The 17044-nt window shown below is 43.9% G+C and overlaps 1 protein-coding gene across 3 annotated transcripts in view; it reads left to right on the top strand.

Moving 5' to 3' along the window:
* Positions 1 to 17044, top strand: part of TAF15 (TATA-box binding protein associated factor 15) — a 78700-nt gene that overhangs the window by 36270 nt on the left and 25386 nt on the right. For all 3 annotated transcript variants that reach the window (XM_068268662.1, XM_068268660.1, XM_068268661.1), the window contains 5 exons: positions 3174 to 3208; positions 8410 to 8445; positions 8538 to 8644; positions 10465 to 10594; positions 11229 to 11333. In XM_068268662.1, the coding sequence (XP_068124763.1) occupies positions 3174 to 3208; positions 8410 to 8445; positions 8538 to 8644; positions 10465 to 10594; positions 11229 to 11333 (413 nt within the window). The remainder of the gene's footprint in view (positions 1 to 3173; positions 3209 to 8409; positions 8446 to 8537; positions 8645 to 10464; positions 10595 to 11228; positions 11334 to 17044) is intronic.

The raw sequence follows: 17044 nt of genomic DNA, 5'->3' as shown, positions 1-17044 counted from the left end.
AGTCCCTTTAAAGCAAACCTGTCGAACACTCAGCTGTGGGGAAAAACCTACTGACTGCTGAAGCTCTGAGGTGAGTGAAACGAGCAAGCACGAGACTGAGGGCAGACAAGCCTATATGCAGGGATTTTCACTACTTGGCATGTTTATCGGAGTATGTGTTATAGAAAACTATTTTAGTTTTCATGGGAGCCCTGACCTTTCATTTTCTTTTTCTGGTTTACTTTATGGACTTCAGTGGCAAGATACCATGCTAAACTTACGCTTCTGCCTGTTACGTTAGACTTATTTTTTGGACTTTTCCATAATTAAAGGAAAGAACTAGAGTGAACGGCAACTAATCTTGCTGCTAGAATTCCATAGAATAGTGGATGAGCCAATAGATGATTCAGGCTTAAAGGGACTCCGAGCAGTGCAGAAACTATGGGAAGATGCATATCATTTTAAAGCTCTTTCTCCTCTTTCTAATGATATATAAACCGCCGCCCTACGCCTTTTAGTTTTTGCTATTTTCGCAATTGAAATTGCAGCGGCCGCAATTTCAATCGCGAAAATAGAGAAAACTAAAAGGTGTAGGGCGACGATTTAGGTGTCGCCAGAAAGAGGAGAAAGAGGGCTTTAAAATTATATCCATCTTTCCATAGTTAGACGACACTTTCCCCATTGTCAGCAGCTCCATTCAGCAGAAAAAGTCGTGCAATACCATGTAACTATGGAAAGATGGATATCATTTTAAAGCTCTCTTTCTCCTCTTTCTGGCGACACCTAAATCGTCGCCCTACGCCTTTTTAGTTTTCTCTATTTGCGCGATTGAAATTGCGGCCGCGGCAATTTCAATCGCGAAAATAGCAAAAACTAAAAGGAGTAGGGCGACGATTTATATATCATTGGAAAGAGGAGAAAGAGCTTTAAAATAATATGCATCTTCCCATAGTTTCTGCACTGCTCAGAGTCCCTTTAACAATTTAACTGTTTTTATTGGAGATTACATTTCTCATTGTTTTTAATGACAGTAAAGTAAAATGTATTTTATTACATAAAGGATAAATTACACTTGCTATAAATCATGTAACATGAGTTTTAATAATCTGGTATTAGAGAACTACTCCTATACTTACTTGTGTGGAAAAATAGTATTTAACAGTCGCAATATGACCACTTGTGTGGGTTTTATTTTACAGGTTTTAGTTTCTATTACACATAATCTTAAAGTGAAAGTGATATGGAGGCTCCCATATTTGTTTCTTTTTTTAAACAAAACCAGTTGCCTGGCAGACCTGCTGAGCTATTTGGTTTCAATAGTGACTGAAGTACACCAGAAACAAGCATGCAGCTAATCTTCTCAGATCTGACAATGTCAAACACCTGATCTGCTGCATGCTTGTTCAGGGTCTGTGGCTGAAAGTATTAGAGGCAGATGATCAGCAGGATAGCCAGGCAACTGGTATTGCTCAAAATGAAATAAGTATGGCAGCCTCCATATAACTCACCTCAGACTTTAACTGGATAATACAATATACCTGTACTGTGAAAAGGGTAGTAAAACAATTTGCTTTACAGATGACCAATAAAAAGGCTTTACCATATTGAGTATCATTTCAAGTCTTTGGGGTGTGACTCTTAGAAGGGGTTTTGGCAAACTTAAAGCAGAACTAAAGTCAAGAACAGCTCTGCAGACAAAACAGTCACAGTTGTATCAATGTTTAAGAGTACTTTCCGCCCACCAAGCCATGAGTGGGTGAGGCAGACATGTACTGCAGTTCAGTGGGTAGAATTAAAAGCTGGGTGCTGTTCTAAGGATGGCATTTATAAAATAGAATAAAGGGCACTGGAATTATTTATTCTTTTACATGCACCTTCCAATAAGGGAGGTCTGTAATTAATTGTACTGAGGGGAGGGGAGGGGGGGGGACACGGCAGTGGAATCCGCTATGTTCTCCAAGGGAGAGGCAGCAGCACTATCCCACACCCCTTGTATGCCAGATGTGGTCTGTGGATGCCAGTACAGAGATACTATCACATTCATGAACATGTCCCAGAAAGCATTGCAGCGGGTGCATATGGCTTTACCGTGAACTTGAAAAAATGTGGCAGCTGCGGCCACTCCCTGGAGAAGATGGTGGATCCCATAAGGACAGAGGGCTAGGGTAGCAGCCCCCCGTAGTCAAGTAATAATGCTCCCCCCGACACACTCCGTTAGTAACATCCCTTATATGATTCATTGCAGGTGCTCAGTTGCCTTTAAGACTTTGGACATTGTTACTGCTTTGACTTTGCTGTGTTCTGGGCTGAATTCTTGACTTTAGTTCTGTTATAATTTAACTGCGTTTTCAGGCCATCTTCCCCTAGAGCTGATGTTTCAGTTGCAAGCAAGTTGAATTATGTATTGTTGTTCCCAGTCCTACTGTTACAAAGCCAACTGTTGTGGTCTCAGTCCCCTGGTTACTTCTCCAGTGTTCAAATATAAACTGGGAATTTGGCTCTGGAGAATCGGGGCTGGAACCCCCTTTTTTTTGTGCATTTAGGGATCGCTTACCATCACTAGCGATTATCTTAAATGCTCTGCCGATGTAAATGGATGGAACAGATTCCACTAGAGCAATTTTATGATTAGGCAAATTGCAATCGCAGGACATGCAGCATTTTGGGAGCATTCCCATTCTAATGTAGGAGCAGGGAAATAGGTCCCAAAATAGCTTGCAAAGCACTACCACAAATCGCTAGCGATTGGGCTTTGTAGTGGGTCCCAGATCCACACCTATTTTATGTTTGTAGGATTGTGGACAGGATACTACAGATGTTTCTTCACTTAGCTCTATTTACTGGCTCTCTGCTTGTGCTGAAATATCAGTTTTAGTTGAAGTTAGCGTTTAAACACTGCTGATTATTCTACTGGCACAGTTGGTAGTTATCCAGTGGTGCTGGACTTACTCGGTCTTCGAAGGTTTATATGCAACTGGCCAGTGCACATTAATGGTAGTGTATGTAAAATACTGTAAGACCTATGTGTTGGTTTTACAAAGAGATATACAAATGTTCTCCAATGGGCTTGGATCTTCTTTAATGGGTTAAAAGTGCTGCACTGATATTAACGGATGATTAGGTTTTCTGCATTCACTTGCCCTAAATAGTAAAAGGGGGCAAAAAAAATCATGTCTCCACTTTTTCCTCCGCAGCGGTGGTGACCGAGGTGACATCAAAAATTTTGGTGGTAAGTGCCCAGAACATAGACCGGTTCCATGGAAATCCTGTTGCATTGAACAGGAGTCCTCAGCTTGTTTCAGGCCAGTAAAACATGCTCTACTTCACCTCTGCAAAGATATGCACATCTGAAGGGCTGTTGTCAATGTTTAAACAGCTTATAGGGTAAGGATAATAAAAACCTGCTGTTGATGATGCAATAATAATCAGGTAGTGTACGAAACAGCTGATGAAGGTCCCTGCAAGTATGTAAGTTTCCTGTTTAAATACAACTGTCCTGTGCAATGATTTCTAGGTTTGAACTAAAAAGTATGTCTAAATCCTTATATAGTCGTCCTCAAGTTGCTGAAAATATTTTTTTACAATTGATGATCAGACTGGGGCAAAATTGGAATGCCTCATCTAATTGAACCCATATGACTGATATATTTTGCTATTTAGTGTCATCCTTTTACATCTTGTTTGCACTGATATGCTTATGATATACCTGTCATTAGATTGACTGCATTCAGTGTTCCCTCAACTTGGATAACTTCAGAATGCCACTGTGATGCAAATCTTTTTTTTAAGTCTGAATTAGACTTAGAGAACCCAAGGTGGATTTTAAAAATCCTAATTGCACACAGAGGCTGGGTCTCTGCTCATAATGCCCAGCCTCTGTTGCTATATTGTTCTCCCCCAGATACCCCCCCCCCCGCGCTCTGCTTGCCCCCATGATTCAAACCACCGTGCCAGCGACACGCAGCGTGTAGATACCCGGCTGTTTACATGGCCCCTGCCGCTCCCCGCCTCCTCTGTCGCCGCTCACCGCCTGCAACCCTTCCCTCCAATCAGCGTGAAGGGAAGGAACGCAGGCGGGGAGCGGCAGTATGGAGGAGGCGGGGGAGCGGCGAGCGTGACAATGGCCATGTAAACAGGCGGCTATCGACATGCTGCGTGTCGCTGGCACAGTGGTTTGAATCATGGGGGCAAGCAGAGCGCGGGGGGGGGGGGGGGGTTCTGGGGGAGAACAGTATAGCAACAGAGGCTGGGCATTTAAATGCAGACCCAGCCTCTGTGTGCAATTATGATTTTTAAAACCCACCTCGGGTTCTCTTTTTAAGGTATACATCTAGTTTTTTTTTTTTTTGTTTTTTTTGGGGTGGTCAGTCGACCAAGATAAAGATCTCTCTAATGCCAGGCATACACGGCTCGTTAATTGCGGTGGATCGAGCCAGCGGCTCGATGCCGGCCCCTCCCCGCTCGTCCACGCGGATCGAGCGGGCGCGGGTCAAGCGGCTTGATCAGGCCAGCTGAATATTATCAGCTGGTCGATACACGGTACAGAAACGTACCGTGTATCCCCAGCATAATAAAATCTGATTGGAGAGAGATCTGTTGGCAGTCATAAACTGCAGGCAGATTCCTGATCAATTTCAGCATGAAATCCTGCGGAAATCAGCCTTGTGAAGCTGCCCCTGGCTCATGTTCCCCTTACAGGCACCTGTAAGATGCTTGTGATAAGTGAACCATTGCACGATTTCATATGTTAACGTTCTGTATCTAATCTTTGAAGCTCAGTTCCTGAATGTCTTGCTTGTGTTTTGTGTTTTTGTTTTTTTTTCTGGTTTATTTTATGAAAATTGGAAAAAAGTGTTCATTGTTGGATATGAATAGAGCGCTCTGTTATAGTTTTGATATTTGGACCATGGGCACTACATAATAGTATATCTCCCTAAATGAAATGTCAGGCTGATACTTGCAGACTGAGAGGCAAGTAGTATTGTCTCTGCTGTAGATGTCGCTGTGGAAAAGTGGACAGCTGAAAGCACTAATTTAATGCTATTTCTTAGCAGTTATATTATTATTTTAATAATGTAGTCTAAACAAAACCCTGGTCTTGTATCTTTTCCCCAACCCATAGCCCTCCCCAAAAAAAACCCAAAATACAAAATGGCCAATTCTGCATGGTATTTCAGTCATGGGGCTCTAGTGATTTCTAGAACATCTCAAGGCTCCTGGTAAGGGGAAATGGTAAGGCATGCCTTGCCGCCCACACCACCACATTATACTTTACAGCCAATGCTGATGTGATCACTGTGTAGCTGAAATGCCAAGCTCTCAAATGTTTTGGACTAAATAGATTTCCAATTGTGAAATCTGGTTACAATAGTGTACTTAAGTTTGTGTTAATATGTTTATAACCTGATTTGGTAAATGTGGTCTAGTTGTGTTTGTAATAAAAATCTGATGTATGCAGTCAAACTTTTTTTTTTTTTTTTTTTTCTTTGTCCTCCTTTCATGTACAAATATGCTTTGTGAGGTTGTGATGTAGATTTTAAAGGACAAAAAAAATGTTGCCACTACTGCTTGTTTTCTTGCAGAGTGGGGCACAGACCTTGAATTCAAGCTTTTTTTCTTTTCAGTATGGACTGTTGGTCCATCTAAATTTACACAGCAGACTTTGATTGTCGCAGATCTTTCACGGTTTTGACCCAGCCCAGTTTTGGCTAGACTTCCATGACTTGCAGATATCCTATCAGAAGTACCATGCATCCTGCTGACTTGATTCAGGGTACTGAAACTTCACGTTGTCCATTAGTAACTGGAAACCTTAATTGGTCTGTGTATAACAACCATGAGGGCCCATTTCTACTTTATCTGAATATGCAGTTTTTCCCTGCATGCGTGCTGGCCAGAGAAACGCTGCCTGTTCAGACACCAGCATGCCATTCAAATTGTTTGGCAGTTTAATTCTAGACTGCATGCTACAGTTTTCTGTACCATGAAATCCTGAACTCTATAGCCGTGCATGGCGCGGCTATAGCGATTCAGCTTTGGCTTTGCAGCAGGACGGGTGCCGAGTCCGATTCGGAAATGGGCGCAATGCTTATCCACTGACGTAGGTCCAGCATGCAGGATAAGTGTTTTATCTTATATCGGATTTTCCTGGTCTCCAAATTTGTTCCAGATTCTAGATGAGTCATTTAAACTATTGTAGCCAGAGGATCAGTATGATATCCAAATGTCGACATTTTTGGAGACTCTGGCAGTGGAAGCCTCCTGTATTTCTGTAGGTTCACTCTTTTTAAACAGTACCTGAAGTGGAGAAAGTCTAATATAAATAGTGCAGTTTGTGCTCTAAACTTGCATAAAAATATTTCTGTACATGTCAGCTGACAAGAAGCTCCTGTGGCTGTAGAGGAGTGCATAGGTGTTGGCCATGCTCAGGGTCTCGAACTGCACCTGTCCAGTGCATGTGAGAAAGTGCATATGAGCCTGGTATTTGTGCTTCGGAAATGTGTAACTAGTTGCTTTTCTGCAACTGTGCGCACATTCGGTCAACTGGGATCCAGTCTACAAATAGAAGGCCCGGGAGACTGGAGCAAGGAAGCTGCACATATATATATTTATGTAACTTTATAGCACACTGGTCACTATTTACATTGCAATTTTTTTTTAGTATTTAATAAGCTGCACTGTGCAAATACTACACTTGTACAGTTTGCATAACTGAGGTACAATAGAAGTCTATTCCAGGCATGTAAGTAAATTCTGAGCTCTTCTGTCTGGAACTGATGAGAACCCACATCTGATATAGTGCATATTTTTGTTTTGAGTCTGAGGCGATATAAATTACCTCTCTTGCACAGTTATCTTAAGCATTAAGATCACAGCTGATCTGCCGCATTCCCATGGCAGAACAAGGTATTTATCCCCCTGAAATCCCCAGTAGCTCTGCCTCTGCTCCACCTCCGCCGATCTCCTCTTTTACTCTGAGAAGGGTGGGGAGAGGTGGAGATGGGCTGGCGGCAGAGCTACAGCGAAAAGCTCTGCTTCCCCGGGCATAAAAATATACAAACTGAAGTCGTGGAATTTTGCCATGGGATTTTTGGGGGATAAATACCTTGTTCTGCTGTGGGAATGCATCGAATCAGCTTTGCCCTTAATACTTAAAGAGAACCCGAGGTGGGTTTGAAGAATATTATCTGCATACGGAGGCTGGATCTGCCTATACAGCCCAGCCTCTGTTGCTATCCCAAACCCCTCTAAGGTCCCCCTGCACTCTGCAATCCCTCATAAATCACAGCCACGCTGCTGACAAACAGCTTGTCAGAGCTGGCTGTGTTTATCTCTATAGTGTCAGTCTGCTGCTCTCCCCGCCTCCTGCAGAACTCCAGTCCCCGCCTGCATCCCTTCCCTCCCTGCTGATTGGAGGGAAAGGACGGGGGCAGGGACCGGAGCTATGCAGGAGGCGGGGGAGCAGCTGAGACTGACACTACAGATGTAAACACAGCCTCACAGCGAGGCTGTGATTTATGAGGGATTGCAGAGTGCAGGGGGACCTTAGTGGGGTTTGGGATAGCAACAGAGGCTGGGCTGTATAAGCAGATCCAGCCTCTGTATGCAGATAACATTCTTTAAACACATCTCGGGTTCTCTTTAAGATAACGGGGCAGGAAGAAGAGGTATTTTATATGGCTTCAGGCTCTCTTTTTAAAGAGACTCTGTAACAAAATTTTCAGCTTTTTCTTCTATCATATAAGTTCCTATACCTGTTCTAATGTGGTCTGTCTTACTGCAGCTTTTCCTAGTTGCACAATGGCTGTATTATCTCTGTTATATAATCTAATCTTCTTTCCTCTGACTGTTTTGTCGGGCTCAGGCAGGAATCTGCTGCTCTGCTTGTAATAGGTTAGAAGCTATACACACCCTCTCCACGCCCCCTGCAGGCTCTGTATGAGTCAGACTGAGCTCCTCTCAGCCTATTGCATGCCATGTCTTTTGTTTGTAAACACTGCCTAAAACTGGCAATTACATGCCAGGATTGCAGCAGGGAGTGACAGACGGCACAGAGGGGCCCAGAACATAATGAATAGAATGTTTTTTTGCTGTAAGAATTTTACAGTACAGATTCTCTTTAAGAGTTCTAAAGGCATTGGGGAAAAACACTTGTTACTTGTATAGAGGAAGAGCGTGACACTCTTGACTTAATTATATGCCTGGAATTGATCTTTTAATTTAGCAATTTTTTTAATTTAAACTTGCCATAAAAAACCACAGTGGAAGGCATTGTGCTCCAGCCTCTACACTGAGCCTACTGGCCAAGCACTGGTGATTTCCTAACTGTTTGAAAGTGGAGTTTTGAGTGAGCTTTCTGTTAATAGTTTTGCTGGTAATATTAAAGTGCATTTATGGCTTTCATTGAGTCTTCCATTTTGATTGTCACAGGCCCAAGGGATTTTGGAAGCAGCAAACCTGAAACAGGTAAAATTTTGTCGGCGGCATCCAAGCCTTGATATTGTTGTACATTTTACATAACATCCCATAAACCTCCTTCTTATGTTTTTACTCTATAGACGAACAGGACAATTCTGACAATAACACCATATTTGTGCAAGGCCTCAGTGACGATGTATCAGCTGATCAGGTGTCTGACTTCTTCAAACAAATAGGAATAATAAAGGTAAAATAGGTTGTTTGTTAATTTACTAAACCTGTCCAAAGTTGACTTGCTATATGTTTATGTAGTGCCCGATCCAATAAAGCTTAAAGGAGAACTCCGCCCACTGTATGGCATCGTGGTTGGAGGGGAGTCTGAGTATGTGCATTCTTTTTGGATCTCCATGCAGCAGTGCATAGGGATGCTGTGAGGAAAATCTCTCCTGCTTTTCATTCAGTAAGGGCTTGTTCACATCTGGGGTGTTTTTGCCCTTTTATTTTTTTTTCAAGCACCAGTGATTTTGAAAATTGCCCTAAAAAGCTTGTGCAATGATTCCCTATGAGCGTGTTCCCTATGAGAGTGGTTAGTTTCCAATCCGCTCAGCAAAGCGCTGCCTGTACCATTTTCTAAACTTTTTTGCTCAATAGAAGGTATAGGGTATTATGTACAGCGCTACGGAAGATGTTGGCGCTATATAAATAAAAAATAGGGAATTCGCAAAGTGCTTGAAAAAGCGCTTTTTATAGCGATTTCCCCAGCGTTTTGATGAATTACTACATTGTATTTATTCATTTTTGGATCAAAGAGTTCACTTCCTGATTTGCGTCAGGAGGTGGAAAAAGCCAAATCGCTCTGCAATAGCCCTAGAAAAGCGCTTTAAAAAAAAAACCCGCAATGCCCACCCTAACTCGGGGAGGTGGAAAAATCGCCCACAAAATTGAAAAGCGATGTTGTCAGCGATTTCAATTTTAGATGTGAACAAAGCCTAAAAAATGCACACAGAAGTTCTCTGCTGCTTTTTCTCTATTCTATCTGGTGATTTAAAGAGTCTGAAGCGAAATTATTTTTTTTTTTTTGCTATGTTTACCTTTTAATTCGCTTCAGAACTCTAATCAGCTGCAAACCGCCGCATCCGCAATGAAAAACGAGGGCTGCAGACCACCCAAATCTGGTCGGCACTTCCTGGAAGGGGTAGAGCTCTCTGCTGTAGCTCTGCCTCTTCTGATGTCATTCGTGGCATATCGACGCCTCCCCCCGCCCCTCTCACTCTTCCTTCACAGATGCGGCTATCCGCACGGCGATTGATGGCAGAATAGGCAGAGCTACAGCCTCTCAGAGCAGCAAAAAAAGCAACCAAGTTGATCATGGATGTTTGCCCGGGGATTTGGGGGGTCTGCAACACTTTTTTTTTTTTTCAGCGGGAATGCGCCGGTTTACGGCTGATGTGACTTCTGAAGCTAATTAAAAGGTAAACCAAGCAAAAAAACATTTTGCTTCAGTCTCTAAGTACAATCTGGGTGTTCACCACAGCATCTGCAGTGTTTTCTTGGAAATAGTTTAGTCTTATGAACAGAATAATTTTAAACTTGATAAACTCTGCTTTTTAATGTAACCAGCGAATATGGATAGAAAGGGTACCATTGGCAACCGTTAAAATAACGGTGCCCTTTTTATCGATATTGGCTGCCATAGGCACTAATGTTAATTGCCAGGATTAGCGACTATCACCAGCGCCTCCATAAAGACTAATGTAAGTTGCTGGGATTATCGGCTATCCGCATTAAAAAGGACCTGGGAGGCTTCATGCCCGCTATTTGTAGCTGCCCTTTGCATAGTGGGCAGCCCTGTTACATTAGTCTCCTAATTGCCTGATGCGCATAGGCTAGTAAGTGACCCTTAATTTGTTCTGTCTACTTTATCCAAAATCTTTCACTTTCGGTTGCATTTCCATTCCAGATGTGTGTAATAAAATAATGTAGCAATTTGGACCCAACCTATGTATTTTTTGTAAATTTGTATTGTTAGATATATCTGGTAAAATTTACTTTATTATACGCTTGTAGATTAACAAGAAGACTGGCAAGCCAATGGTAAATCTTTATGCTGATAAGGAAACTGGCAAATCAAAAGGTGAATGCACAGTATCCTTTGATGATCCTCCTTCGGCTAAAGCTGCCATTGATTGGTTTGATGGTAAGATAACATTTTTGATCTCCCATTTATAGATTTGTGCTTATTTTATGCATGTCATGTAGTTAAAGGGACACTTAAGCCAGGAAAAAAAATGAGTTTTACTCTCCTGGGGCTTCTACCGGCCCCCTGCAGCAGTCCTGTGCCCTCGCAGCCACTGACTCATCCTCTGGTCCCCCGCTGCCAGCTAGTTTCGTTTTTGCCGTCAGGACTGGCCTGCATTCCCGACTGTAATTAGCAATATTACGGGCCGCAACGTGTACAAAAATACGCGTTGCCGCGTTATGCACGCATAGATATGCGACAACGCGTATTTTTGTACGCGTTGCGGCCCGCAATAGCGCTAATTAGTCGGGAATGCGGAAAAAGCTGCGCATGGACAGTCCTGACGGGCCTGTCGGCAAAAAACGCAACTAGCTGGCAGCGGGGGACCAGAGGATGAGTGAGTGGCTGCGAGGGCACAGGACTGCTGCAGGGGGCTGGTAGAAGCCCCAGGTGAGTAAAACTCATATTTTTTTTTTTTTCTGGCTTAAGGTTCACTTTAAGCAAATCAGCTGAACGGTTAGTTTAGCATGTCCTTGTCAGCATTGTGCTGTGCATGTTGCCGTATGTCATCTTTGATTCTGTTATGTTGTAGGAAAAGACTTTATGGGCAATACTCTCAAAGTTTCCTTTGCTACTCGAAGGCCTGAATTCATGAGAGGAGGTAGCAGTGGTGGTGGGAGTAGAAGAGGTGGTGGAGGTAAGTCATAACCTGGCTGTATTTGGGCTACCTTTTTGAGTGTGCCATAGATGTCCTATTACATGAATAGCTGGTATTTGTTATGGAACAGTTAATATGTTGGTGCACCCGTTGGTTATCTTAGGCGCTGCCTAAACCACAGTTAATACTAGCATCTATACTAGTGAGGGAGGCTAGTGGTAGGCATTGGAAAAGCCTATAGTAGAATGGTAAAATAACGTTACCGATATTTCCTGCTGCCTAACTTAACGCACGACTATTGAATATGTACTCATCTGGTACAACCGTGCAGTCACCATGTAGGTGCTACAATCTTCGCTTAGGTATAAAATGAAAACGGTTTTACACAGCATGATGAAATGAATCTTCATATGGTATTATGAGGATTAGCTGTAGAACACAAGCTGTGTGTGTGTGTGTACTATAGATGAGCACCCACCACTATAACGTAAGGCTCGGCAGCCATGTTAGTCGAACTCCAGTGCCTAAACTAACCTCTGGGGGGGAGGGCAATGAGTGCACAGGACTTAACCACTTCAGGACCACAGTCTTTTCGCCCCTTAAGGACCAGAGCCTTTTTCTCCATTCAGACCACTGCAGCTTTCACGGTTTATTGCTCGGTCATACAACCTACCACCTAAATGAATTTTACCTCCTTTTCTTGTCACTAATACAGCTTTCTTTTGCTGCTATTTGTTTGCTGCTGCGAGTTTTAGTTTTTATTATATTCATCAAAAAAGACATGAATTTTGGCAAAAAAATGACTTTTTTAACTTGCTGTGCTGACATTTTTCAAATAAAGTAAAATTTCCTATACATTTGAGCGCGAAAGTTATTCTGCTACATGTCTTTGATAAAAAAAAAACCATTCAGTGTATATTTATTGGATTGGGTAAAAGTTATAGCGTTTACAAACTATGGTGCCAAAAGTGAATTTTCCCATTTTCAAGCATCTCTGACTTTTCTGCGCACCTGTCAGGTTTCATGAGGGGCTAAAATTCCAGGATAGTACAAATACCCCCCAAATGACCCCATTTTGGAAAGAAGACATCCCAAAGTATTCAGTGAGAGGCATGGTGAGTTCATAGAAGATTTTATTTTTTGTCACAAGTTAGCGGAAAATGACACTTTCTGACAAAAAAAAGAAAAAAAAAAAGTTTCCATTTCTTCTAACTTGCGACAAAAAAAAATGAAATCTGCCACAGACTCACTATGCTCCTCTCTGAATACCTTGAAGTGTCTACTTTCCAAAATGGGGTCATTTGTGGGGTGTGTTCACTGTCCTGGCATTTTGGGGGGTGCCTAATTGTAAGCACCCCTGTAAAGCCTAAAGATGCTCATTGGACTTTTGGCCCCTTAGCGCAGTTAGGCTGTAAAAAAGTGCCACACATGTGGTATTGCCATACTCAGGAGAAGTAGTATAATGTGTTTTGGGGTGTATTTTTACACATACCCATGCTGGGTGGGAGAAATATCTCCGTAAATGACAATTGTTTAATTTTTTTTACACACAATTGTCTATTTATAGAGATATTTCTCCCACTCAGCATGGGTATGTGTAAAAATACACCCCAAAACACATTATACTACTTCTCCTGAGTACGGCGATACCACATGTGTGGCACTTTTTTGCACCCTAACTGCGCTAAGGGGCCCAAAGTTCAATGAGTACCTTTAGGATTTCACAGGTCATTTTGAGAAATTTCGTTTCAAGACTACTCCTCACGGTTTAGGGCCCCTAAAATGCCAGGACAGTATAGGAACCCCACAAATTACCCCATTTTAGAAAGAAGACACCCCAAGGTATTCCGTTAGGAGGATGGTGAGTTCATAGAAGATTTTTTTTTTTTTTGTCACAAGTTAGCGGAAATTGATTTTAATTGTTTTTTTTCACAAAGTGTCATTTTCCGCTAACTTGTGACAAAAAATAAAATCTTCTATGAACTCACCATACTCCTAACGGAATACCTTGGGGTGTCTTCTTTCTAAAATGGGGTCATTTGTGGGGTTCCTATACTGCCCTGGCATTTTAGGGGCCCTAAACCGTGAGGAGTAGTCTTGAAACCAAATGTCGCAAAATGACCTGTGAAATCCTAAAGGTACTCATTGGACTTTGGGCCTCTTAGCGCACTTAGGGTGCAAAAAAGTGCCACACATGTGGTACCGCCGTACTCAGGAGAAGTAGTATAATGTGTTTTGGGGTGTATTTTTACACATACCCATGCTGGGTGGGAGAAATATCTCTGTAAATGACAATTGTTTGATTTTTTTTTTACACACAATTGTCCATTTACAGAGAGATTTCTCCCACCCAGCATGGGTATGTGTAAAAATACACCCCAAAACACAATATACTACTTCTTCTGAGTACGGCGATACCACATGTGTGACACTTTTTTGCAACCTAGGTGCGCTAAGGGGCCTAACGTCCTATTCACAGGTCATTTTGAGGCATTTGGATTCTAGACTACTGCTCACGGTTTAGGGCCCCTAAAATGCCAGGGCAGTATAGGAACCCCACAAGTGACCCCATTTTAGAAAGAAGACACCCCAAGGTATTCTGTTAGGAGTATGGTGAGTTCATAGAAGATTTTTTTTTTGTCACAAGTTAGCGGAAAATGACACTTTGTGAAAAAAAAAACAATACATATCAATTTCCGCTAACTTGTGACAAAAAATAAAATCTTCTATGAACTTATCATACACCTAACAGAATACCTTGGGTGTCTTCTTTCTAAAATGGGGTCACTTGTGGGGTTCCTATACTGCCCTGGCATTTTAGGGGCCCTAAACCGTGAGGAGTAGTCTTGAACCCAAATGTCTCAAAATGACCTGTGAAATCCTAAAGGTACTCATTGGACTTTGGGCCCCTTAGCACAGTTAGGCTGCAAAAAAGTGTCACACATGTGGTATCGCCGTACTCAGAAGAAGTAGTATAATGTGTTTTGTGGTGTATTTTTACATATAACCATGCTGGGTGGGAGAAATATCTCTGTAAATGACACATTTTTGATTTTTTTTACACACAATTGTCCATTTACAGAGAGATTTCTCCCACCCAGCATGGATATGTGTAAAAATACACCACAAAACACATTATACTACTTCTCCTGAGTATGGCGATACCACATGTGTGACACTTTTTTGCAGCCTAGGTGCGCTAAGGGGCCCAACGTCCTATTCACAGGTCATTTTGAGGCATTTGTTTTCTAGACTACTCCTCACGGTTTAGGGCCCCTAAAATGCCAGGGCAGTATAGGAACCCCACAAGTGACCCCATTTTAGAAAGAAGACACCCCAAGGTATTCCGTTAGGGGTATGGTGAGTTCATAGAAGATTTTATTTTTTGTCACAAGTTAGTGAAAAATGACACTTTGTGAAAAAAACAATAAAAATCCAATTTCCGCTAACTTTTGACAAAAAATAAAATCTTCTATGAACTCATCATACACCTAACAGAATACCTTGGGGTGTCTTCTTTCTAAAATGGGGTCACTTGTGGGGTTCCTATACTGCCCTGGCATTTTACGGGCCCAAAACTGTGAGTAGTCTTGAAACCAAATTTCTCAAAATGACTGTTCAGGGGTATAAGCATCTGCAAATTTTGATGACAGGTGGTCTATGAGGGGGCAAATTTTGTGGAACCTTTCATAAGCAGGGTGGCCTCTTAGATGACAGGATGTTTTGGGCCTGATCTGATGGATAGGAGTGCTAGGGGGGTGACAGGAGGTGATTGATGGGTGTCTCAGGGGGCGGTTAGAGGGGAAAATAGATGCAATCAATGCACTGGGGAGGTGATCGGAAGGGGGTCTGAGGGGGATCTGAGGGTTTGGCCGAGTGATCAGGAGCCCACACAGGGCAAATTAGGGCCTGATCTGATGGGTAGGTGTGCTAGGGGGTGACAGGAGGTGATTGATGGGTTTCTCAAGGTGTGATTAGAGGGGGGAAATAGATGCAAGCAATGCACTAGCGAGGTGATCAGGGCTGGGGTCTGAGGACGTTCTGAGGTGTGGGCGGGTGATTGGGTGCCCGCAAGGGGCAGATTAGGGTCTAATCTGATGGGTAACCGTGACAGGTGGTGATAGGGGGTGATTGATGGGTAATTAGTGGGTGTTTAGAGGAGAGAAGAGATGTAAACCCTGCACTTGGGAGGTGATCTGATGTCGGATCTGCGGGCGATCTATTGGTGTGGGTGGGTGATCAGATTGCCCGCAAGGGGCAGGTTAGGGGCTGATTGATGGGTGGCAGTGACAGGGGGTGATTGATGGGTGGCAGTGACAGGGGGTGATTGATGGGTGGCAGTGACAGGGGGTGATTGATGGGTGGCAGTGACAGGGGGTGATTGATAGGTGATTGACAGGTGATCAGTGGGTTATTACAGGGAATAACAGATGTAAATATTGCACTGGCGAATTGATAAGGGGGGGTCTGAGGGCAATCTGAGCGTGTGGGCGGGTGATTGGGTGCCCGCAAGGGGTAGATTAGGGTCTAATCTGATGGGTAACAGTGACAGGTGGTGATAGGGGGTGATTGATGGGTGATTGATGGGTAATTAGTGGGTGTTTAGAGGAGAGAATAGATGTAAACAATGGATTTGGGAGGTGATCTGATGTCGGATCTGCGGGCGATCTATTGGTGTGGGGGGGGTGATCAGATTGCCCGCAAGGGGCAGGTTAGGGGCTGATTGATGGGTGGCAGTGACAGGGGGTGATTGACGGGTGATTGACGGGTGATTGACAGGTGATTGACAGGTGATTGACAGGTGATCAGGGGGGATAGATGCATATAGTACACGGGGGGGGGGGGTCTGGGGAGAATCTGAGGGGTGGGGGGTGATCAGGAGGGGGCAGTGGGCAGGGGGGGGGGATAAAAAAAAAAATAGCGTTGACAGATAGTGACAGGGAGTGATTGATGGGTGATTAGGGGGGTGACTGGGTGCAAACAGTGGTCTGGGGGGTGGGCAGGGGGGGGTCTGAGGGGTGCTGTGGGCGATCAGGGGGCAGGGGGGGGGGGAATCAGTGTGCTTGGGTGCAGACTAGGGTGGCTGCAGCCTGCCCTGGTGGTCCCTCGGACACTGGGACCACCAGGGCAGGAGGCAGCCAGTATAATAGGCTTTGTATACATTACAAAGCCTATTATACATATGTGCAGCGGCGATCCGGGTGGTAGTAACCCGCCGGCGCTTCCGAACGGCCGGCGGGTTACTACGAGCGGTGGGCGGAGCCAGTCCCCGGCGGCTGATCGCGTCACGAATGACGCGATCGCCGCATAGCCACTCCCGCAGCCGCCCCCGCCGATGGGCGTATTGCGGTCGTTTGGGCCCGGACTTTGCCGCCGCCCATCGGCTGGGGGCGGTCCTCAAGTGGTTAAGTACAGGTCACGTGATTATGCAGAAGCTTGAAATGTTAATATTTTTTTTTCTTGTATTAGAGATAGGAAGGTGCAGGCAGCCCTGGAATGTCACCTTTAACCACTTAAGGACCGGGCTTGTTTCTTCAGATCTGTGCTGCGTGGGCTCTCCAGCCAACAGCACAGATCGTGTGGCAGCCGGGGCGACCAGATTTCCCCCCCTTTTTTTCCCCACTAGAATGTCCTGCTGGGGGGGTCTGATCGCCGCCGGCTATTTGTGGTTAGCAGGGGGGGGGCTTCTCAAAGCCCCCCTCCGCAGAGACATCGGGCCTCCCTCTCTTTACCTCCCTCTGCTCCGTCCC

This window comes from Hyperolius riggenbachi, chromosome 2 (assembly GCF_040937935.1).
Source record: "Hyperolius riggenbachi isolate aHypRig1 chromosome 2, aHypRig1.pri, whole genome shotgun sequence".
Classification (NCBI taxonomy): Eukaryota; Metazoa; Chordata; class Amphibia; order Anura; family Hyperoliidae; genus Hyperolius; species Hyperolius riggenbachi.
This window is presented reverse-complemented; position numbering and strand designations above follow the sequence as displayed.